Genomic DNA, 24,296 nt, shown 5'->3' on the forward strand with positions numbered 1-24,296 from the left:
GAAAGTTGCATAAAATCCTGAGGATTAGTGAGAAGTATCTCTGGCAATGAATCCTCTTTGAAACATTTTTTACTTTTTATGCAGCAGTCCCATTCCAAGCAATAGCCTTCTCTCTTAAGTATTAACAAGAGGAGATGAGATGCAAAGATTTTGAAAATTCTCTGTATTTCTTTGTGTCTGGAGTCTCCATCTGTGCATAAATAGGAACCTTCATGTGCCTTTTCTCATCCCACGTCCCATTTAGATTGCATTATACGCACAGCAACAGGAAGCATGATGAGTGCTCCCCCAGCACTCAGTGACTCCAGTGTCAGTTGTGTTACTGCTCTGAGCTCCTGCACAGCAGCTGCCAACATGTCCAGGAGGAAATACTTCACCCAGACTGGGAGATAGTAAGTCAATATATTACTCATTTACTGAAGTTCGACTATATTAGTTTCACCTTCATTTCTGGTTCTTGCCACTTTCAATTGATAGGCAGCGAAAAAGCATGAATTTATCTTGTCAGGCCAAATTGGGAAAGTTAAGATCATCATCTGACTTCTATACTGCATATTGGCTGTGGAGTATTTTAACATTCCAGGCTTCTGGCTTGGTTGTCATTTCTCCTTTTCTCTTAGGGTCTTGTTGAAAGGTTGTTGGTATATAAGATGTCCTGCATCTGTTAATGAATGGCCCCTGCTGTTCAAATGTATCTGTAACCAAGACTTTTATAAATTCCTTTTTTCTGAAATGCAGGCAGAGCAAACTAGGTTCTTTGCTCTAAAGAAGGGCATCATCTACAGTAGCACATTAGAAATCTCGTCCTTTAACCAGCTGACATGACTCAAGATTCAGAGCATTTCACCTCTGAATCAAATTACAAAGCTGCATATCATGTAACTATAAGGACAAATGTTACAGATATATCCTGCCATCCAAGAAGCAATTGAACACATGCAAAGCTGGAAGTGGTACTTATCATTTGAATAAACAGAGAAGGATCTGTGCTTTGCAGGACAAAGAAGCTTACTTGGGATCATTGGCTGGGGACAAAGTGCCTTCAGCATAGATTGTGGAAAATCACAGCCACTTCATTGATGAAATACTGTGTTCAGCATTGATCTTTTTTGCTTCTTTCTGAGTGGTGATATTTTCATCATCATCATCATCATCATCATCATCATCATCATCCCCTTCCTCAGATGACTCAACGTCAAAAGTATTTATCATGGGTATAATGGGGCATTCAGTCTCATTGGTGAAGCACCTACAACTGCTACTCTAAATACCCCATACTCTGTATTTATATGGTTCACCACTAAAATTCCTGCAGGTATCTCCACTGAATTCCTTTACTCTAAAAAGGAAAATTTCTTTGTTCTTAATGAAACTCAACTGCTTCTTTGCTGAGAATGCTCAAACCCACAAGAACAAAACTTTGTTAAATGTCAGTGAAGAATCTGCAGAACAGTAGTCAGAAGTAATGGATAGATGGGAGCTGGCTGTATTATTTCTCTAGCTCTGACATTTCCTTTGCTGCTCCATCCTCAAACTGCCCCAACTGACTTTAACACTCACATTCCAAATGGCGTCCACATATCCAGATTGAATATAATAACTAATGCTTCCTTCATCAAAAGAAACAGGGTCCTGTTTCTAGTCCTAGAGTCACAGTTACAACCACGTATGGACATGCTTAAATTCTCTGCCTCATCTCTAGAGATGTGGAGCTATTCCCTGATACAAAATATACGCAGTCCCTTTTTGTAGTATTGCTGGCTTCTGAAGTTGCCCTAAAACTGTAAACAGCATTTCATTCTGTTTCAGTGATGGCAGAACAGTGGCCATAAAGAAAATAATGAAGAAGTCATTCACACTGTCTAAAACCATACGTAAAGAAGTAAAGCAAGTGAGGTAAGAAGCAAAATCTAAGAAGTGTATGTTGTTCCATTTTTACACTGATTTTTTAGGGCTTAAAATCTTTCCAGATGTGACTATAAATTCATATTCCTCTTTCTTTCAAACTTTGCTTGAAAGAGAGCAAAGATTAAAATCTCCTTATGTCTGTTTTACTTTTTCTCTACATTGTGAGACAAGGCACTTGGTTTTCTAGTTGCACTACAAAACCAGGATGGACATCTGTGAAAATTACTGTTATGCTGTGATTTTTGTTGATTTTCACAGGGAACTTGACCATCCCAATCTCTGCAAATTCATTGGAGGTTGTATAGAAGTTCCAAATGTTGCCATTGTCACAGAGTACTGCCCCAAAGGCAGCCTTAGTGATGTGCTCCTCAATGAAGATATTCCTTTGAACTGGGGTTTCAGGTGAAAAAATCCAACTTTTGAAAAGCTAAATGACATAGACCGTGCTATATGCTGTTTGGGACAAGATATTAATTTTAGATAAAGTTCTTGTCTAGACAAGTCTGTACTGTGATATAGGGAGAGGAAGGGAGGGAGGGAGGGAGGGAGGGAGGGAGGGAGGGAGGAAAGGAGCAAGGGAGTCTAGTCCAGTCCAACTTGTCTTTTGGGTGTTTTGAGAAATTACATGATTAGTCCTTGCAATGCTAAGGCAATGACTTGTCAGCTTTCTGTTTGTGAAGATATATTGGTGAAATGATTAGCATACCTGCAAGTGGTTCATTATTCTTACCCATAGAGGAAATGAGCTCACATTGTCAATGAAACTTTCACAAAGGCAGTGACATTGTTTTTTGAGATTGATCCTCTTGACTTGTCCTTTCTGCTTCTGCTTTATGCTTGCCTTCAGCAAAGAAAAATGGTTTTCAGGAAGGAAACCTTCCAAATAAAGCAAGGAAGATAATAATACTGTTTCACTTGTAAACATGTGAAAGCACTCCCAAGGATAAAAAAGTACTGAAAATTTCTAGAAGAAACTTTACTCTCTTGGCCTGTGAGCTCAGGGAGGTATGGGCTTTCAAACAGTCACCTTAAATGTTTTGGAAAAGTGACCATGGGGACACAAGTTGAAAACTACAGATTCTGTAAACTTCAATAGACTTTGGAGCCATTTTTGAGGGAAATTGGAAATACTAGCTTACTGATTTTTGACTTTCAGGTTTTCTTTTGCTACTGATATTGCTCAAGGAATGGCCTATCTCCACCACCACAAAATGTATCATGGACGGTTGAAGTCTAATAACTGTGTGATAGATGACCGGTGGGTTTGTAAAATTGCAGGTAAAGAGAAAGCTAGAAAAAATTTTCAAAACTGCCCAGCTAACCCTCTAATTAGAGATTTCATATGCAACACTCTTCCCAAGTGCTTTCATGTTGACATTGCATGTGGAGTTGCTGACTGTACCAGACTTCACTAGCAGCACCTAGTGCTGAAGCAAGTTTCATGTTACATTATCAAGTCAAGTCATTTAGTATGTGTCACAGATGCACACTTCAGATCCCACAAATGATTCAGCCTGTCAACATCTGAGCAGAAACTCTCTGCCTCATTCTCTCTTTTGATAGAGAGAGAACCCTGAGGCATGGAGAATGGTGTAAAGAGATGTAGTAATCTGACTGATTGGTAAGCACAAGGTAATTTAATGGAGAGAAGCAGACTCAACTCAGAGCTTTTAAGTCTTGTTCATGGCATTGAATTGTATTCTCCCAGTGATGGAGCTGCAGGTCAGGTCTACTCTTGGTACAGGAAGAGAGCCTGTGGGAATAGGAAAATCACTAGAGAGTCTAGTTTAGTTTGCAGCTGCCAAACGGAATTAAGGCAATGATCATCTCTTCTACTTTTTGCCCAGAGCAGTCATCATACTCTTTAACCCATAGCCATCCTGAAAGCAGCAGCAGCAGATTTTTTTTTCAGTGGTATATTCTATGACTAAGGTTCCTACATGGGGCCAGGCTTGCTTCTCCAACTCCTTCAGTATCCTTCTGTCTTCAGAACTGCCTTCTCTGCTTGGAGCCTGTTCTGGAGAAAAACATAAAAATTAGACATAGTTGGATTATATCCACTGCATCACCTTAGCACAGCTCCTCTCATATGAATAGGATATCTGTGAAATCATTCAGCAACTTCTGTTTTGTTTCTGTTCTGTGTCAAACTGTAGGGTTTTCAAATGTTCATGGTTTATCTGGATGCAATAATGTCAAACAAACCTCATTAATAACAAATGTGGGAGCTATTTTAAAAACGACCTCCACATAAACATTCAGTCCCTAGGAACATCTTAATTAGAGGTCACTCCAGAGAAAGCCAGATGTCTGCATCCAGCTTTCACATACAGTCAGAAGAGCGCTGTTTACGTAAGAAAGAAAACAGAAGTCAGTTGTTTTTTTCTCATTCTTCCTGATTCTGAGTCATATGCTAAGAATTCCTTCTATATTAGGCTAGAAGTATAGATGGAAAGATGTTTCACATCTATGCTGTCTTTGTTCTCATGCTAGTGGTGTTCAAGTAACGCCCACCATCTGATTTTCAGCTGTTAGTCTGTCTAACTAGCAATTACTTGAGCAACCTGCCACCAGAGATAAGGATCAAGGGACAAAGTAGAACAGAAACCTGTATTTACATGCTAACTCTTGCACTGAGGTGAGAATATTATCTGAAAATAATTTGATAAAATTATAAAATAATTCTGATTGCAATGGGTCACGAAGTTCAGTTTGCCTGCTGTCATTCCGTCTTGCCCAAATTTTCCAGATGCTATATTTTAGGGGGGCAAGACCACAAAAAACCCACTGTTTCTAGACTAAGATGTGTATTTAGAATAGGGAAAATTAATTTATTTAGACTAGCTGTGTTACTGTCTACTACTGTACTTGTTTCAGGGAAGTATCCACTGAATAGTTTGCTTCCTTTCTTCCACTTCAGATTATGGCTTGCAGTCATATAGAAAAGAAGATTTTCCTGATGGATCAAATTCATCCCAGCAGCATTTGATACAGATTTACACAGCTCCTGAAATACATACTCTTTCAGATTTTGAGCCCAATTCTATGTCTGATGTCTACAGGTAGCTAACTTTTCCTGATCTCACTTTTAGTAGTCTTGAGTATTCTTTAACAACAGTTAGGCTTGGTGGAATTCTGTGGTCACTCCAGGTATATGTTTGATTGTATTTTTAAAAGGATTGGTCCTGGAATAGAGAACAGCATAGATATCACAGGATCTTCTCTTTCAAGGTAGATAATCAAATACTGAATTCACTGACATTATTTAAAAGCAGAGTTGCCCCAGTGATTTGTAAGGAGTCACTTGACTGGTAAGATAAAAAGGCATGAAGATGTGCTATTATCTAATTATCCTTTTTCTTTCTGCTGTTGTTTCTTATGAAAAGTAGAATTATTTTCAACAATGGCAATACTTTAGAAGTTAATAGCATCAACGTTCTAGAATGTCATAATGCACATATGCATCCTGTAATTCTATTACTGAATGTCAATACAATTATTTGGGGGCATATACATGGTGACAATATTCGGTTTACAGTGGAAAAATAAAGAGAAGGGGAAAAAATGGATGCACTAGCAAATAGCTCCATTCCTTTCCTTTTGAAAGCCTTTATAGAAGATTGCTTTCCAGTGGCTTTCCCTCCTGGTGGTGGACTGCTTCTATCCAATCACTTTTCAGATAAGTGGGAACACGATTGTAAACAAATGTCTGTATATGTGCTTGAATATCATTACTTTTTATCTATTCTATCAGATTAACTGAGCAAGAACTTGAAGTCTTAGTAGTATTTCTGCCTATAGGACATTTCAATATGTCCTTAGAATTTTCTCCAAAATAGCTCAGCTAAGGCAGTTTGGGATTGTGTTGGTATTTCTGGCTACTGTCATTTGTCCTGTATCTGTACTTTTTCAACATGAAGTAGTCTTTGAAAGAACTGTGCTCCAACTAAACAATAATTTTAGGATTGTCTTATACATTCCAGTGTTTACCATTGCCCTGCAGCCAAAATGTATCCTAGAAAATGTTTCCTTGGCTTGTTGTTCTCACTTTGATCCCGTTCTGGATAGATATCATTATTTGACTTCACAGGCAACTTTGCCTCCTGAAGGCATTTCTTGCCAAGGGTTCCCCTTTAAATAGTCCTAAGATCTGATTTACTCACATCCTATATGTCTACAATGAACTTTTGACAGATTCAGTGAACGTTTCCTGGATTTATCTTGCTGTCCCACCCACATGTCTGAAAAATCTACATCTTCTTTTGTGACACTGCAGTTATTAATTTCTTGATTAAAAAAAGTAAAAGCAGTGAGAGATCACACCAAAAAAGGGAGAAGAGAAACATGCAGGCAGGGAAGACAGAGAAGTACCCGGTACCATTGAAAGAGCTATCTTCTTATCTGGGCTGTTCTTTAGACTTTGCATTTTAAAAAATTTAATTTTTGATGATATGAGCAGGAGGTAAGCCTTCCTGATATATGTATTTGGTCTCACTGGCCAGGCAGCATTGATCCAGTGTTGAAATCCTTAGTTTTTATCTGTGCAAATTTTCCATTAATGTTCTTGAAGGTGAGGCCCAAATAAAAAATGAGTAGAAACTACGGGAGAGGGACTTGTAATTTAGCGTGCTCTTACAGATTAATCACTTTCTTTTAAAGTTCTCTAGGAAAGTGTTGTTCAGATGGGAAAGCTAAAATGGAAATGAGAACAGAAGTATGAACGTAGCTCATTTTGAGCTGAAGAGGCTGTTTCCAGTCACAGTTTCTCCTAGATTTGTTCTTCCTGATTTGTAATCATCATATGGATTTCCCTATCCACAATGCATAGTGCATTTTATTGGGCAGTGCAGCTGAACATTAATTAAATCAATGCTGCTTTATCAGAGTTGCTATCATCTAATTATTATCCGTGAAAATCTGTTTTAGTTTTGCTGCCTTACCAGGATTGATTTTGCTTTCTCCTAACAAATCACCACAAAATTAATATGAAAATATCATCAGATTAATTTCTAAATTATTAATCATGTTTTGTATGCATTATTTTATTTTCCAGTGGTGGTCCACAGGTGGGCTGAGAGATAGATAAACATATCCTGTTACCAACAAAATGTCTTACAGAACTGTGCAACCATTAGTGACACAACAGATTGAAAACCAATATTCTCTACAAAAGTAAATGTTACCAAGCTGAGAGGCATGCAGGCATAAATTATTACATAGTTTTACTGTATAAAGAGACATCTTTATCCAGCCGGTTGGCTGAAGGAGGTGCTTGCTTCTAAGAGATCACTGTTTTGGAAGCCCTCCAATGAGTTCAGAAAAGACTAAATTCTCTATTTTTACTGTCTTTTTCCACTCTTCATCCTTGATGAATGTATTAGACCTTAGTTCAGCTGAGGAAGATAATGACCACGAGAATACAATTCAGAAGAAACAAGCAGAAATGCTTACTATAGAATATCTTCTCTCGACACACCATGTCATCATAGACATGAAATTTTTCTAGAACAGCAATCTTTTTGGTGGCTGAAAAAAAGCCACTTCCCCCATTGGTGATTCTGATGAACCTGCTCCTGACCCTTGATTGGAGCAAAAATCAGACCCTTATGTTTAACTGGTAGGGTTCATGTACATAAACCTGGACATATCACTCTGGATTCCATTAATACTTACAGAGAAAATTGCTTTGCTGTCCATCAAACTCAAACGTCTCTGGGGCCTATAACCGTGAGACCCAAATGCTATGAAACATTCAGTAACAAATCCCTGAAAACACAAAGCAGTAACAAGTAGCAGCACCATTGCCATCCTTCCTTTTGAGATACTGGGATTTCAGCCATAGAATGGGGAAGAGTAAGAAATCATGAAAAGAAGAAATCGCTGACTCAATTAACTGTTACTGCATTAAGATTTTTCTTCATTTTTATTCTGCAGTTATGCCATCATTTTACTAGAAATTGCCACAAGAAGTGACTCTCTGGCAGTAAGTAAAGATGAACTATCTTTAGAGAATAGAATTTGTAGAATTTGCATGACAACTTTGATTCTGTTTCTGCTGAAGACAAACCAAACTTTGAGGTACTGCACCTTTGAGTTGCTTTATAAGCATGCATTTTCGTCATGATTTTATGGATGCCAGTTCAATTCCCATGGAACATCCAATCAGGGTTTCCTCATAAATCTACCAGTTTTCCATTTCAGAGCTTTGAAGAAGAATATATTATAAAAATAATGTAGCTCCAAAACTGCCTTTTGATTAGTTTTGTGAGGCTTAATGGCTAGGTGGATGCAGAGAGAATGTATGTATTAATATCTTCCTTTTTCTCCTGCTTCTTCCTTTACCTGTCCTTTACAGGCCCTTTAAGTGGAATCTTGCAGTAAAAAGAATAACCTAGAAAAGCAAATTAGCTGCTCTCCATGAGTAAAATATCTGTTTTGCATATGTCTTTGATCACTACTAAATGACAAACACAAAAAGTATGCACCTTGAAATTGGAAACAGATAGTCTTGATATGTAACCACATTCTCTCTGAAATAATTTCCTTAACAAGAATTGTAAAAATAAAGACTTAAAACTACTATTTTTCCAGTTCTCACGGTTTATGATAATAGACTAATATAGTCCTCTAGTCCTGGTGGTCTCCTAAAAGTTTCCCAATATCTTGCCAGGTATTCATTTGTTTCAAAAGATGTTTATGTCATATAAATACTAAGATTAAGGCCTGTCAGCCATGAAAAAACTTTTAGAAAAGGTGACCCATTTTAGACTGGGTTATATATCTTTTTTATCCTTTCTTTTCCCTTGTGTTCTTATGTAAAAAAAGCTGACTTAGAAGTGATAGGGAAGATGTTATAAAAGTGATGATGATAATAGTAATATATTTTCAGTGTCTGGCATGAGAAACATAACACTTGTTTCAACAATGCTTAATCTCCTTTTCTCTAGAAAGATGATGTGCATTCTGCTGAATATTCCTGGTGCCGACCTTTGGCAGAATTAATTTCAGGAAAGAGTGAGAATTCTTGTCCCGCAGATTACGTAGAAGTGAGTAAAATACAATAATGTACGTGAAGTACAAATTGTGAGTAAAGTACAATATTGCATACAAAAATCATTTATTGAAGTGAATTTACAACATGTCATAGTAGTTTTATGGTGATATGACCTTTGATAAATATAAATAATCCAGAAATCAAGAAGTACACCTCAAACAAAGCAAAATTATAATATCTAATATCCTTAATAAAAAACCTGTCATTGTAACAATTAAAAATTCAGTTGTCCCCTCCAGTTTCCAGTGTAATAGATTATGTTTTTAATATTCAATCATTGATTTTTGTGCAATTTCATTTTATTGTAAAGTGTTGAATTCCATACATATTTTATGTTGGTAATATCTAGCTTACTGACGGAGAGCTTTCACATAATGAAGTCTGTCTCAGGCAAATTATGAGTTTGGTTTGTTTCTTATGCAACAAGTCTTTCTCTTCAGTAGCCTCAATAAAGTATACCCCCTCCCAGTTTAAATAAATCAGAACAAGACAGGGTCATCCTCTTTTCAGTTGTCATTTAAATGCAATATAATTCACCTTTGCTGGTTTGTAGAAACATAAATGTAAAAAACTTCTCCTTAGCAGCACTGTTTTTTAATCAGAAGTTAACATTCTTAAGGGGTACTTCAGCTCTTAATCTTTTGTGAGATTTATGTACAGACAAGTCCTTTGAAAACAGTATGTGACTCCAACAGCATAACTCTCTTACAGCACAAGACAAGAGCTTAAGCAGTGCTCAGCAGAAGGAATGTGTATATCTTACTCAGGATTTCCCACAGCAGCATTTTCACGAACTAATATCCTTCATTCAGCAAAAGCCTGTAGAATTCCAGAAGCTTCAGTATCCCTCTGACACTTCACCAGCTGCAGATAGAGCTTCACATAAGCAGTTGGCACCAAGAAAACAGAAGTATTAACTTAAAATACTGCTTGTGCTTGGAATAATAAAAGGCTGTTTGCTTTTCTCACTCTTTCCCTTCTGCAGTTAATTGAAAGGTGCAGAAAAAATGATCCATTCCAAAGGCCTACATTTGAACAAGTCAAGAAAATGTTGTACAAGATGAATCCTGTTAGCCCTGTTGACATGATGATGACTCTGGTAAATTTAGCTTTTTAATCCAATCCAATCTGCTCACTTTCAATAACTTTCACCTCTATCCTTCAGGTTTGATTTTTTGTTTTTTTAATCTTATACCCCTTGTTTGGAAAAAATATCCACAGTTATTTGTTCAGTTCTGTTCTTCTGAATGAGAAGAAAAGCAGGGTTCCAAGCAGAATTGCTTGGAACCCTGCTATTCTTCTCATTCAGTTTTTTAACTTTCTCAATTTCTTTGGGGCTGAACATTTTTTGTCTGCCAAATGTTGTTTGCAAACTATATTCCCCCTTTCCTGTGACCCAACACTCTTACAGTACCATGGATATAGAATCCCTGCATGCTACAAATAGCATGTTTATAAATAATTTTGAGCAGAGTATCTCAAGCTCATCACCAGAGAAGGAAGATATCTGCCTCCAGACTATTGCCTCACACAGAGGAGGGATGCAAAAAGCAAAGCACAGACTAGCATAGCAAGATAGTTTATGAAAGCATTGTGAATTTTTTATAAAAGTTTGAGACTTAGATACCTTCTGTTTTGTTAAGATTTTGTCTGTAGGCTGCTTTCTGCATTGGATTTGCCCCCTCAAGCTTGCATGAAATTTGAAAAACCTGAAATTGCCTTCTACTGTCTTGTGTGTAAGCAACAACCTCAAGTCTAAATTCATAAATTTACTTGAGGAGAAACCTGATCTTTGTATTTTGTTAATAAGTGCATGGTGTCTTAGGCCTGTGCCCTTTTTTATCTCTGAATCTCTGAATGTTTTCAAAGCAGAATCATTCCAATACTTAAATCCTATCCAGCTAGGCATCTGTTTCAGTAAACAGATGAATTTCTGAAAAATTTTACCTAATTCTCTGTTATTTAGATGGAGAAATATAACAAACATCTGGAGATACTAGTTTCTGAGAGAACCCAGGATTTAATGCATGAAAAACAGAAGACTGATCGTCTGCTGTATAGTAAGTTATAGAGAAAAAAATACTGGATATTCTTCTCAATAATAATTTTATTTCAGCTTTCTAACTACAAAAAAGAACCCTTTGATAGGTGATTATTTAATAGGTAACATTTAGCTAGCAAAGATTGAATATACTTGTTTCTTGAAAAGCTGGAAAGATATTTAGCTACTTTCTGCATTTCCTCCCTAGAAATCAGTACACTCGTCTAAGAGCTATGGCCCAAAATCCATAGTGCTCTGACTTTGCAAAGCCATTGGTGTGGCAGGCCTTTTGCATAGTTATAAATGTTCTGGAAGGGTATTTGGCTGCTTTTGATGGCAGTGTATGTTCCAGAATTCTGTAAGAAAGGCACAAAGAGATGGGAATAGCATGTAAGAAAGCAAAAAACAAAGGGATGTGAAAGTCCAAGATAGGGGGAACAAATAAAATTAAAAAAAAAAACAAACAGGCAAGAGATAATAAAGAAACCTAACACAGGTAGAAAGCACTAGCAAAGAGTTCACAAAGAGAGAATTAGTAAAATCGTAGATCACACCATTAGAATCTAACCTTACTCTTTCTTGAAATGTATAGATACTGGTTTGTTTGGCCTAAAAGTTATGGGCCATATGAAGAATCTGGATGTGTTATCAGTGAGATTTATTGTGATTTCTCACATTACAGCAGAGCAGATTTTGATGCCAAGGTGTGTTTTCACCTTCATAATATTTTGCATTTATGAACACTTTTTGAGCATTTAAACCAACACGTTATGTTTAATATGTTCTTTTATCCATGTAAGAAGATTACAATGCTCTACTTTCTACAACAGGTATGTTGCCAAAACAAGTAGCAGATGATCTCAGGCAGGGAAAACAGGCACAAGCTCAAAGTTACTCAAGTGCCACCATCTTCTTCAGGTAAATAAAAGATGAAAGGTAGGACTAGAACTGTCTCCTACAGAAGAAACTCCTAGGCTTCTGGTGGAGGTGAAGCTCCTAACCAAGTATCTATCTAAACTGCCATCTGTTGTAATAGGTGGTTCTACAAAATAGTGTCTTTCAAAATTCTCACACTCTCTCCCTATTTTTGATTAGAATTATTTAAGTAAAAAATTACATTACTCTAGAGCTGTAACAAATGGCAGCACATTACTTTACATGTATTACACATGCATGAATCTATGTTTCATAAAATAGGTCTAAGTAAAGAATCTATCATTTAACCTGTGTAAAGAAAATTTGCCTATCCTTAGAGTCCACAAGGATTTACAGTTTTAATTTTTTTGTGTGCAGGAAACAACATACAAATAGCATGCCTTCTTGTCATAAAAGAACAGATATCAAGTTCCCTTTTTTTTTAAATTTATACATAACTCAAAGCAGAAGAGTGCTTAGTCTGTTACAGATTTAAACTCTACCTGTAAAAATGTTTTACTGCATTGCTAAGCAAAAAGACTTGGATCAGTCTGTCCTTTTAAATGGAAGGAGTCTTTTGTAAATTTAAATAAATGAAGATAAAACTATCCAATAAGAATCTTAGTGAAAGAATTATTGAAAAGAGAAAGTTGATGTAATTGCATTGAGAAATGTTTACTGTGTGTTTAAGATTACTAATTAGCAACCATTAGGACAGTGGACGATTATGGTCTTTCTGTTGTGTTTTAACAGTGACATTGTTGGCTTTACTGAGCTGTCCAGCAGCAGCACGCCATATCAAGTGGTAGATCTCTTGAACAAGCTTTATACCATTTTTGATGAAATCATAGATAACTATGATGTCTATAAGGTGGAGACAATAGGAGATGCCTGTAAGTTCCTTGAGCTGCGGTCTGTGATGGGGCCTTGGTCAGGATAGAGACTCTCTGATGACAAGGAAGAATAGCTGAAGGAGATTTGGAAAGCTTCTTATGACTGGGAAGACCAAATAAAACAATTAGGAGAGGAGTTCTAGCAGAGCCCTAGCAAACTTTAGGAACATTTTCCTGCATACATTTCATCATTTGTGTGGTTAACAAGTGTGGTGAATGGGGCAAATTAATGGAGTAAAATACCACTGCTGTTTATTTGATTCCTATTACTGGTGAGATCTGACTTTAAGTCTTGACAGCAGATTAATCCCAGTTGGAAACTTCTGTATCACGGGAACACAACTAAAAAAAAAAATTATCTTCTACATGGGATCATACATGCCATACCCTAAGCTTTATTATCGGTCTTTTTCACAAAGACCATAACAATCTTCTTTCTCCTAATACATTGTAGGGGCTTGACTGCCTCTTCTCTTTTGCATCTTTTCTTTTGTAGGAAAAGAGCTTTGTATTTGCTACCACGGCAATCTGCTGCAGATAGACTATGATTAAAATTGAGTTCTTTAAAACCTAAGAAAAATCTAACAGGGCTTTTGGATGAGACAGACAGAATTCCTATAAGAGATGGGGAACAAAAAAGCCCACTCTTCTTTCTCCGTGGAACTGTTGAACACATTCTTGAGCATAAAATTCCTGAACAAATGCACCCCATAGATCCCTAAAAGACCAGTTTCTCACCCTACACAGTGTCAGAATCATAGAATATGATCTGGAAGGGATCCACAAAGATCATAGGGTCCAACTCCTGGCCCTGCACAGGACCATCCTCAAGAGTCATACCATGTACCTGAGAACGTTGTCCAAATGCTTCTTGAGCTTGTCAGGCTTGGTGCTGTGACCAGTGTGCTGGGGAGCCTCTTCCAGTGCCCAACCACCCTCTGGGTGAAGAGCCTTTTCCTGATATCCAACCTAAACACAACCCTGACACCACTTCAGGCCATTTCCTTGGGTCCTGTCACTGTCACCACAGAGAAGAGATCAGTGCCTGCCCCTCCTCTTCCCCTCATGAGGAAGTTGTAACTGCAGTGAGGTCTCCCCTCAGTCTCCTCTTCTCCAGGCTGAACACACCAAGTCACCTCAGCCACTCCTCACAGGACTTCCCCTCAAGGCCCTTCACCATCCTTGTGGCCTCCTTTGGACACTCTCTAACAGCTCAATATATATATATATTTCTTATTGTGGTACCCTGACCTGCCCCCAGCACTCGAGTTGAGGCTGCCCCAGAGCAGAGCAGAGCAGAGCAGGACAATCCTGCCCCCTCCCTTGCCTGGCTGTGATGCTCTGCCTGATGCACCCCAGGACACTGCTGACTCATGTTCAACTTCAACCAGGAGCCCCAGGTCTCTTTCCTGCACTCATTTCTGCTTTCCAGCCTTTCCTTTCCCAGTCTGTCTGTATATCCAGGGTTGCCCCATTCCAGGAGCAGAATCTAATACTTTTCCTTCTTAAACATCAAGTTGGTGATTGCTCAGTCCTCTGATTTCTCAAGGTCTATTGGCTGGGCCTTTCTGCTTATGGGGCAATTTAGTAGCATCGGGAGACTTAGTAACCCTTCCAGTTCTGTGTCCAAGCCATTTATGAAGCTGTTGAAGAGCACAGGGCTGAGCTTGGAGCCCTGTGGAACCCCGGTGACAGATCACCAGTCTGATGTCTCCCCATTCTAGCACCCCCTTTCTGCCTGACCCATGATTCAGTTGCTCACCCATCACATAATTTGTTTATCCAGCTGTGTTCCAGACAGTTTGTCCAGAAGGATCCTGGGAGAAGCTGTATAAAAAGCTTTACTGAAATCCCAAAAGATAACATCAACTGGCTTCCCTTGATCACCTAGGTGGGTTATCCTGTGTAATAAAAAATCAGATGTGACAATCAGGGCTTTCTACTCATGAAGCCATGCTGGTTATGACCAATGACTGTGTTGTCCTTCAAGCATTTTTCATTACCCCTCAGAAAAAATTGCTCCAAAATTCTGCTGGGCACTGAAGTGAGTGATTGGCCTGTAATTTGCAGGGTTGTCCCTCTTGCAATTCTTGAAATTCTTGGAAAAATTCTTGAAAGCTGGCAGATTTGCCAGCTTCCTGTAGACTGGAACCTCTTCAGATTTCCATGACCATTCAAAAAGCATTTTCAGAAAGCTTACAATGACTTCACGAGCTCTTTGAGTACAATGGGATGAACCCCATCACGTGCCATAAATTTACAGAGCTCAAACTAGAGCAGCAAATTCAGGGTTTAGTGGGAGTTTATAATTCTCACAGTCATGGTTGTCCAGCTCAACACTCTAGGACCCCAAGATCCCATCATCAGTTTTTAAAGCATAGTGCAGGAAGCACTAGTTGGAGTCATTGCCTTTTTTTATAATATTTGCCCAATGACAGAAGGCACTGAACTGCCACATTTGCACTGCCTGTCCCACTTTAACTTTACTCAGTGGAGGGGAGGATGAAGAGAGAAAGGATTGGAGGGAATAAATCTCATGTCAAAATAAGAAGGAAGTACAACATTTTTCATACCTAAGGTAATTCCACATATGAGCCATTGCCCTAGCATTAATTTGTTTCTGGTTTTCTTTGCTCAACAGGCGTAATTGTGCCTTGGGATATGGAGGAATTGGGCTTCTTCCTTTTTTTTTTTATTATAGGCAGCATACTTTAGTAAATCTATGTGTAATGGCAAAGGTTAACACAGTTACGTTGTTGTGTTAAGATATGGTGGTGTCGGGAGTACCCAAGGAGAATGGGATCCTTCATGCTGGTGAGATTGCAAGCATGGCTTTAGACCTTCTGGATGTCTGCAGGACTTTTAAGATCCCACACAAGCCTAATACCCTCCTAAAGATAAGAGCAGGAATACATTCAGGTATGTTGAGAAAGCTGCAAAAGAGTCTTCTCTAGCCTTACAAATGCATCTGTAGTGGCCATTTCCTCTCCATTAAAAATAAAGTTAATTTGTTGATACGCAGTGGAACACAACATAGAGGTCATCCCAACAGAATAATTTATTGGTATATTGGTAGCTCAGTTTTGAATACAACATTGGAAACATCCCATAGCCCCTCTGCCTTTGATGATGTGAGTTACAACTGCCATTCTGTGTCTGTAACCTGTCCTTATCAGCTGTTCTCTTCTCAAAACAGTGAGTTGTCAGTCTGATCTAGGCTTCACTCTCAGACTCCTAGCTCCCTGATTTAATCTGATGTGATTGCAATTCCTGCTTGATAGACAGCCAGAGTTGGACATGTCCTGTGCAGCCCAGCATCTGCCAACTAATCAGCATACATTGTCTTACCAAGAAATCATATCTTCTAAGTTTTAAATCACTTGTAAGACAGCTTTGTAACCCATGTAAAGACAATATTGACACTCAGTCTTTATATGGTTAACAAATAAGATTTAAGGTAGTGTAGGAAGCAACCACAAGGCTGTATGACTGACTATGTGATTTATAAACACAAAATATCTTCCTTTCCATTTCTTAACAGGGGCAGTTGTAGCTGGAGTTGTTGGAACGAAAATGCCACGGTACTGTTTATTTGGAGATACTGTGAACACAGCTTCCAGAATGGAATCTACCAGTGAAGGTAATAAGGGACAAACTGCAGATGGGGTTTTAATCATCCCTGAATTAGTTCTTAAAAAATGTTAGGCTGAGTTTTGAGTCCTGACCTATTCAAATAATTCTGAATCCTGTAAAGAGGTTCTTGATTTCTGGGTCCAGTCTGCCTAGGGACAAATTATTTGAATGATATTCTCTACAACTGTTTTTGCAATCAGATCCCCTTATTTCTCAAGTCTTGGGAAGGGATTTTTGTGGCTTTGAAGTTCTCTACAGTAAAAAAAGTTTGGACTAAAACAAAATGAGAGGCAAGTGGTTATGTTCACTGTTTCTATTTGTTCCTGGCACCCAGCTGGATTTATGGTAAGAGTATTTTCATTACTCCTCTTTTGCCGCTGATAATTTTCGCTAATGGAGAACAAAAGAAACAGTGGAATATCATGGGAGCTATGTCTGTCTTCAGCCAGAATAGAAGATTATGTATGTACCCTCTAGAAAGGAGTTTAAACAAAAATTTTGTGTAGGTATTCTCACTGCTTCTTCCTAAGAGATAATAGAGCTCCAAGTCTGCTTAGAAAACTTTGTCTTTAGCTAACATGAACATTTGAAACTCAGATTCTGAAATATTTTAACTGATTTAGTGATTCCCTGCCACAGAACCTTGATGGCTTGTTTCCTTACAGTCATGAAACGAAGCTGAGTAGTTTTATGGCTCACATTTTAATGCATTGTAAATGAGCTAGGCACATACAAGATTTTTCAAGTTTAATTTCATGGTAAAAACTGATACTTTCAATCAACATCTATCATGATCCCCTAAAAACAAGGAAGAAAGGCAGGGAATGGTCCTAAATGATGGATTTGAAACTTTTGAAAGGATTTGAGAATCATTTGCGTCCATTGCTTCTCACCATTTTTATTTTTCCAAAGCAAATGCTAACCTGGATGGAGCACATATAACTTCATTTTCGTTTTGTCAGTCTCCCAGATAACACCATTCATGTTCCTTGTGTCATCTTATCTGAACTCCTTTAAAACTAATACCTCCAAAATCTGCTTCCATCATTCATAGGTTATCTTTTGTTCTGTATGCCAGTCTCTTTCTCAGATGGTGCATCAACACTATAGACGTAGAAATAAAGACAAAGTATTTATCTTTCAAGCATTTATTTTCTCTCCCTCTTTTTCTGGCCACATACATCTGAGGACCTCAGATTATATTACCAAGTTTTAACCCTAAGATGATTGCTTTAAAATAGAATAATTACTAGCAATGCACACTAAAAATGCTATCACCTGGAATTTGAGTGCTAGTGTCTTGTTCTCAAGCAAGATGACAAGCTGAAATATAATGTCTCTTCAAAGAATAGTTCTGAGATATGTATCTATCTGAAACTTAGATCTCCTGATCTACAGGCAGTGTTCTAAGACTCTAAAAAAGAGTTAAACAAATAAAAGTGGACATTATAGAACTGTCATTTTCTAATATAACAAAAATCAGTTAGACAATCTTAGCCACTCCTACTATCATCTGGGATGTTTTTTAAACAAAAAAGCATAATGATTGGCTCTGTTTCACAGAATGTTACAGGTAAAAAAACCTTTTCTTAAATTTTTTTAAGTTTTGGAAAAATTTTGATTTCCAGCAAAAGTAGAATTTCTTCTATCTGTCCTTCATTGGTCCTTCCTCCATCATTTGCAAAAGGCAAGACAAGTGAGGTTTACATGGTTTACATGAAGATAAAATTTCAACTAAGGAAAAATAACAATGTTAAAAAAATTATGGAGTTATGTTAATATCATCTCTTCCAACTGTCTTAAATTGATAGGTTTGGAGTCAGAGCAATCGTGCTGTTTCTTTAGTGTTTAGACTTTGCTGAAAACGAAATGTGCTTAGAAAGCACTGGCTCTTTATTGACCAGGAAGTAGAACTGTGTATGGTTTTCTTCACCACAGGCAGAAGATGCTCATCAGTAGCACAGATACAGAACTGTGAAGAGTACAAAAATATTATTAGATGCAGAATATGAAGAGTAGTGTTTATTGACAGCCCCATATTTACCCTGAGATGCTCTCACAAACAGGCCAGGATACTGGAACTTGTGTGCAAACATTTTTAATAACAAATAGCAAGGAATGGAAGGAAAGACTTGGAAAAAAACCCCAAGGGAGAGTTCATTAATGAGTCTTGAAATGTTTGACACACTTTGGGAGATGGATCTGTCTTAGATGTATAAATTGTTTAATATGATATTTATCTTTCTTTCCAGCTCTTAAAATACAGTGTAGTTCAAGTGCATACCAGCTGTTGGAGCAGATTGGAGAGTATGTGTTAGCATGCCGTGGGAATTTACAAGTCAAGGTGTGTATGCAACATTTATACTCAGCTTTTCAGAGAGGAGAGTGTGAAAGTATTCTGGAGTCCTTGAATTTTAACCCATGCAGTCTCCTATATTTTCTAGTCCTCTGTGTTTCACAGTTCTTTGGTTAGACTAATTCTTGTACCTGAAGAGAGCATGTTCAGATTTTAAGCCAGGACCAACTCCATGGATTTGTTCATGGGACAAACCTGGTAAGTCAGAGACAAGGGACTTAGTCAAGCTTGGAAGTCCTACATGGCACACTCACTGTCATGACTGCTTGAAATCAAAAAAGGTCCTTCAGAGACATTACAAATCATCATGTGAGTTCCACAAGAGAATTAACATACATGTGGACCCAGTTTTGTATGGGACTTCAGAGAATTTTTTTAACTGATACTACTGCTATTATCTTTTAAGGAAAGCTTTTATGCTTCTTTTTTCCTCTGTGTAAAGAGGCTGACAGGCACATATTTCTCCTTTTGGGACTTGTTTTGAGTTGTAGTAAAAAAATTGTTTCATAAATAACAGATGGTTTATAACCCCATGACTAATATTCTTTCTTAGGGGAAAGGAGACATGGTCACATACTGGCTTGAAGGTAAGAAAGCTTCTGTCGCCCAGAAGGCAGTCACCAGCACTTCTGTGACTCCTCAAGATGCCAACAGATTTTCATATAGTCCGATACCAGGTGTCCTTCCCAGTGATCCTCTCTGAAGTCCTGCTTCCTAGTCACTCATTAACTCCAGTATCCCTTCTGCTTTCAGTCTGTTGGGTCATCATGCTGAATTAGAAAATTAGAAAAGAGATAATACACCCCTTTGGCCTTGTGAATGTATTAGCTCAGGCTTTATTTACAGGTGTTTCCTCCAGCAGTGGCACTGAAAATAGAAAAAAAGCAAAAAACTCATCTTAAGGAATAATACACAGAAATGGCCCACCAGCTACCAGAGCAGAAAGTAGCTCCCAGTGTTCCTTCTTGATGTGGTTTTGATAGGAAATGCTCAGCCAGCAGCCACCATGACCTCAAAATCAGCTGATTGGACCTTCCAGCCTGTGAGGTGCTCCCACAGGAAAGGAGATGGTACAGTGTTGCTGTTTAGTGGTATCATAAACCCTGTGGGCGTGGTTGTGAAAGGGACAAATGAGGTGTGTATCCTGCGAGGAAGTAAGATCCATCAAAAGAGAAGGATGAAAAAAAGAGCAGAGAAATTATAATGGATACAAATTGAAACAAGAATTTGTACTCCTACTTCCATTTAATCTCCATTGTCTGGGGCATAGAAAGAGGAATTAAGAAGAAAGTCTGGTGTGTTTTTATACAGGCAATTCCTCGTGACATCTGCATCTTGTTATGGAAAATCTTGGTAGAAAAATGCAAGATGTTGTATGCTGTTGCTAAATAGGGTAAAGTTCGCTACAGCTGCTCTGGGATTTCTCTGAAAAATAGCTCTTAACATTAGCTGATGTTTTTGCTTTGACTGAAGTGGTGGTGAACCTACTGTTGCTGGATGGCTGTCTGTCAGTGAAATCAGGCAGCCCTCTGAGTCACTGTCTAATTTAGGACACAGTTTAGGAAAGGTCATTCCTGAGCCAGTATTTCCTGTAAAGAGAGAACTACATCACTACAAGTGGAGGACTTTCTAGATGAGCATGATTCTGTGAGCATTGCTGGTGTTGGCTTTCGTTAAAGACTTACCTTTCAGGACTAATCTATTTTGAAGAGTTTAGCCCATTCCAGTTCAACTGGTTAACAAACAATCTAACAGAATAAGTGAAACTGAGAGACAAAGGATATCAAGGGTCAAAGCATTTCCACCATAATGTGGGCTGCAGTGGATAAAGTTAATTGGGAGGAGATGAAAAGGAAGGACTTTGAGTGACGTAGCACCACTTAATCCTGATTATTCTTCTCCGTTACCCTCCAGTCTGTCCCTGATCCTAGGTACAAGTACAAAAACATGCATGTAGTTGCAATATTTCTGGTTTAAATTTGTGGAGTTTAACTGAGCAGCTAACTACTTGTTAATGTTTCTATATAGCTAGCATAGCTACATAGCATAGCTACAACTTTCAAATCCAAGTATGTGCTGTGTGATAGTGATAGGAGTGTCACACTGCAGTCTTTCTTCAGCTTCTGTGAGAAGTAAATGCAGCCATGACGATAGACTTTTCAGGGATGCCTAACAAAGGTAGAAAGTTAAGTACTTCCAAATTATGGGAGGTTTTTTTGAACTATACAGAAAAGATGTATATCTTTCTGAGTGAAAATAAGTCTCAGAAGTCTGTGTATCGCAGTGAGGGACATAGACATAGCTGACTTTGGCACATGAGATCCCAACATAAAGTCCAGCCAAATTTTTTTAAATCAAAAATTTTAATTAGTCTCACATTTTTTCTAAGCTTAAAAATAGCTTTATCTTTTTAAATTTCATAGTAGAAGGTATAGTACAATTACTGGGTTTGTAATCTTAGCAGAATAAACCTTTCAGTTTATTCTGAAAAGGTTTTTTTCTTATCTCAGTAGCCCAGAGATATCCTCTAATACAACCATTTCCTTTATCCAAATGTTATCTAGAAATTGTGAAACTCTGCTTTATGACAGTGCTTTTTGATGTATTAAATATTTTACATAATTATCTTAATGAGTTAGCATTTGTTTACGTTTTTATTAAAAACGTTGATATCCTTATCAAATGTGGATGTGAAAGTGTATGCTTTGTCCATAGTATTTAAGTTTTAACTCTTCTGCTTTATTTTAATGTTGTCTATAGAATTAAAAGATTTTTTTTAAGTGTCTTATGAGTTTAAAATCTAAATAGAAACAAGTGATGAGTGACCAATGGCAAGTTTGCTGGATTGGCAGCTTTAACCACTGACAAGTTTTTGGGTAGTATTCAAGTTCTGCTGAGGACAGCAGAGACTCTTGCTGACTTCAGGAGTCTTAGAGCATGGTAGTTTTCTATAAAAGAGGTACAGCCTGAAGAGTGCCTGGGTCACCCTACCTCAGTTTTACTGTTACTTCCTGATCCTCTCCTTCAACAGAACATCTCCCACGAATTATTTTCTACAGACTATGTTGAATCTCTCATATCTTTCCTGCAACTTCAAGCAATAGTCGTTATTAATGTCAGTTTGTCTGATGACTGTGATGATATGACTGACTTTGGAAGATAGAAGTACAGCAGTGAATATTACAGACACAAACAGAAGTGTCCTCAATCAACTGACAAGTATTTTAAGATTAATCTCAGGCATTTTGACAGATATAGTCAATGACAACAGCCATATTTCAGAGACAGGAAAGCATTTACCAGCCTGTAAAACTGAAGTATGATAACCAGCACCGTGCTCATCTGTGAGCTTTAAATCCACAGATTCACATCCCAGATTTGGAACTAGTCAGCTAATCTAGCAAGCATTCTTTTCTAAAATGGCACTATATACTAGAAGTATTTGATGTGTTCTTCCTTTTCTTGATGATTTTATCCATGCCAGAAAATGGGAAAGCAATTGCAATAATAGAACTGAAGAAGTGAAGGTGATATGTACTTTATAGATCACTTCACAGAGTGGCCATTCATTTTCTATACTCATGCAAGATAATACAGAGGATACTAAGACTCTATTCACAATGTGGTGATTTTATTGGAAAGATTGTGCATTCTGATTATTGTTTATTACAGCTCCATCTACCTGGCAGTGAGAATGCAGGCAGGAACATTAAAAAAAAATCACACAACACAGAAATGGACTTATGAAAGTCTTTTATTAGATTGATAAACCTTCACTATATTGTTTCAGCTTGAATATTGAGGAACAGACTGAATAATCACAATATTTTAAAAAATCACAACATGTAAAGCCAAAAATTCATTAATGTATTTCCAAGTGTAAAACTTTCTAGATTTTATTCAAACCATGGGCATTGGAAAATACCATGTTTTGCCACCAGAAGTTATTCTTTATCCCCTAGATTAGGTAGCAAACATATTTTACTTTGCTTGTTAATTGGTTTGGGGGGGGAAATCCCAATTCCAAGGTTCTTTTTTTTTTTTTTTTGCAAACAGAAAAGTTATCTGCTTCTTTGTACAGCCAATTAGTCAAATGAAATAATTTGTTTAAATAAAAGGGAAGTGAAATCAGGTGTCTTTTGCAAACAATGCAGGGGCATAAAATGAGTGTTGAACCTGACTATGCAGTCAAAGATGCAGTGTCTCTTTAAGATCAATGTCTGATTAGTATGAGATTTTCCCAGCTTGTAGAACATCTCTCCCACCTACTCAGACCCTAAATTACTAATAGCCCTTCCATCTCAATTGACCTCAAAAGTAGAAATCTTTGGTTCTTTTAAGAGTGTCTTTCTGGGGCTGTCCTTTAAAACCTTTAAAAGACAAGGCTATGCAAGATTGTTCTGCTTATACTCCAGCTGAGCACCATCTGCTTTTCAGATAATGAGCACTTTGTCTTCCTAATTCCTCTCCCAATTCTTCCTTTCCCCACAGTATAAAACATTGTGTTGTACAATTTTATACATTCTAAATTGGAATTCAAAGATAAAATATTTTTGCACTAAAATGTTCTTTCCAAATAAAATATGGGAAAATTGCCTTTCCTCCTAAGGTAAATTTGGTTTTAAATTTAAATGCTCTTTCAGATACAGAGATATAAAACAACCAGAGTTTGGAAATGTGATAGAGTGGGTGTTCAGAATTTCTTTGTGTGGGAGCCCTAATTACTGAAACCTTCCAAAGAACACACATGAGTCTACATGATGTTATTTAATGTCCCACAGCATAGTAACCACAGTCCTCTGGTTCACACAGGGAAACAACCCATTCCACCTTATTATTTGTACACCATCTTTCCTCTGCACTATGCCTTAAACACATCTGTGATCCTTTCTGGAACTAAATTGCCAAGACTGGATTCAAAAGTTTTCATACAGCACTAAGCTTTATCTGGAAGCTCCACATGAAATATTTAGTTACACCTTTGCAAAATTTGCCTTGGATTTCAACAACAAAATAAGTAATTCTTACCAAGAGTGCCAAATATGAAGCTAATATAGGAGCATCCTTATGTTCATGACTGTGCACAATTGCTGATTATTACTGCATTTCTTACTAAAATAGAGTGATGTGAAAATAAGTGTTTTGATGAGATCTAAAATCAGATCCCCACTACATGGTAATTTTTTTCCTGTAGTTCTTGTATCATGCCTTCAGGCAGGAAAACATCCTCTGTCCCTTCTTGAGGAGCCATCTGGGTAAGCTACCAAAGATACAATACACACATGGAACAGTGCACTAAACATACTGTTTTTGTGACAAGAATTCAACACGGTTAACCTGACAAAGTAGTGAAATATTGTGTGTGATGCCTTTTTGGTCTCTTTTGCTTTTATGAAGATCTCTTCTGTTCTACTCTGATTAGAATATGTACAGAGACAGATTTTCAAAGTGTTTCACCCTTTTTTCACTCCCTGAGGAGTGAAAAGGATACTTTAG

At 37.6% G+C, this 24,296-nt stretch overlaps 1 protein-coding gene across 1 annotated transcript in view; it reads left to right on the top strand.

The window, feature by feature from the left end:
* Positions 1-20,188, top strand: part of LOC136569376 (atrial natriuretic peptide receptor 2-like) — a 35,971-nt gene extending 15,783 nt beyond the window's left edge. Inside the window, exons 9-23 of the mRNA XM_066569771.1 lie at positions 245-392; positions 1,810-1,896; positions 2,167-2,310; positions 3,065-3,186; positions 4,829-4,970; positions 7,843-7,877; positions 8,860-8,954; positions 9,948-10,061; positions 10,929-11,022; positions 11,834-11,921; positions 12,672-12,811; positions 15,578-15,730; positions 16,353-16,451; positions 18,697-18,788; positions 19,354-20,188. Coding sequence (XP_066425868.1) covers positions 245-392; positions 1,810-1,896; positions 2,167-2,310; positions 3,065-3,186; positions 4,829-4,970; positions 7,843-7,877; positions 8,860-8,954; positions 9,948-10,061; positions 10,929-11,022; positions 11,834-11,921; positions 12,672-12,811; positions 15,578-15,730; positions 16,353-16,451; positions 18,697-18,788; positions 19,354-19,503 — 1,703 coding nt within the window. The 3' untranslated portion in view covers positions 19,504-20,188. The remainder of the gene's footprint in view (positions 1-244; positions 393-1,809; positions 1,897-2,166; positions 2,311-3,064; positions 3,187-4,828; positions 4,971-7,842; positions 7,878-8,859; positions 8,955-9,947; positions 10,062-10,928; positions 11,023-11,833; positions 11,922-12,671; positions 12,812-15,577; positions 15,731-16,352; positions 16,452-18,696; positions 18,789-19,353) is intronic.
* The last annotated feature ends 4,108 nt before the right edge of the window (positions 20,189-24,296 follow it).

This window comes from Molothrus aeneus, chromosome Z, assembly GCF_037042795.1.
Source record: "Molothrus aeneus isolate 106 chromosome Z, BPBGC_Maene_1.0, whole genome shotgun sequence".
Taxonomy (NCBI): Eukaryota; Metazoa; Chordata; class Aves; order Passeriformes; family Icteridae; genus Molothrus; species Molothrus aeneus.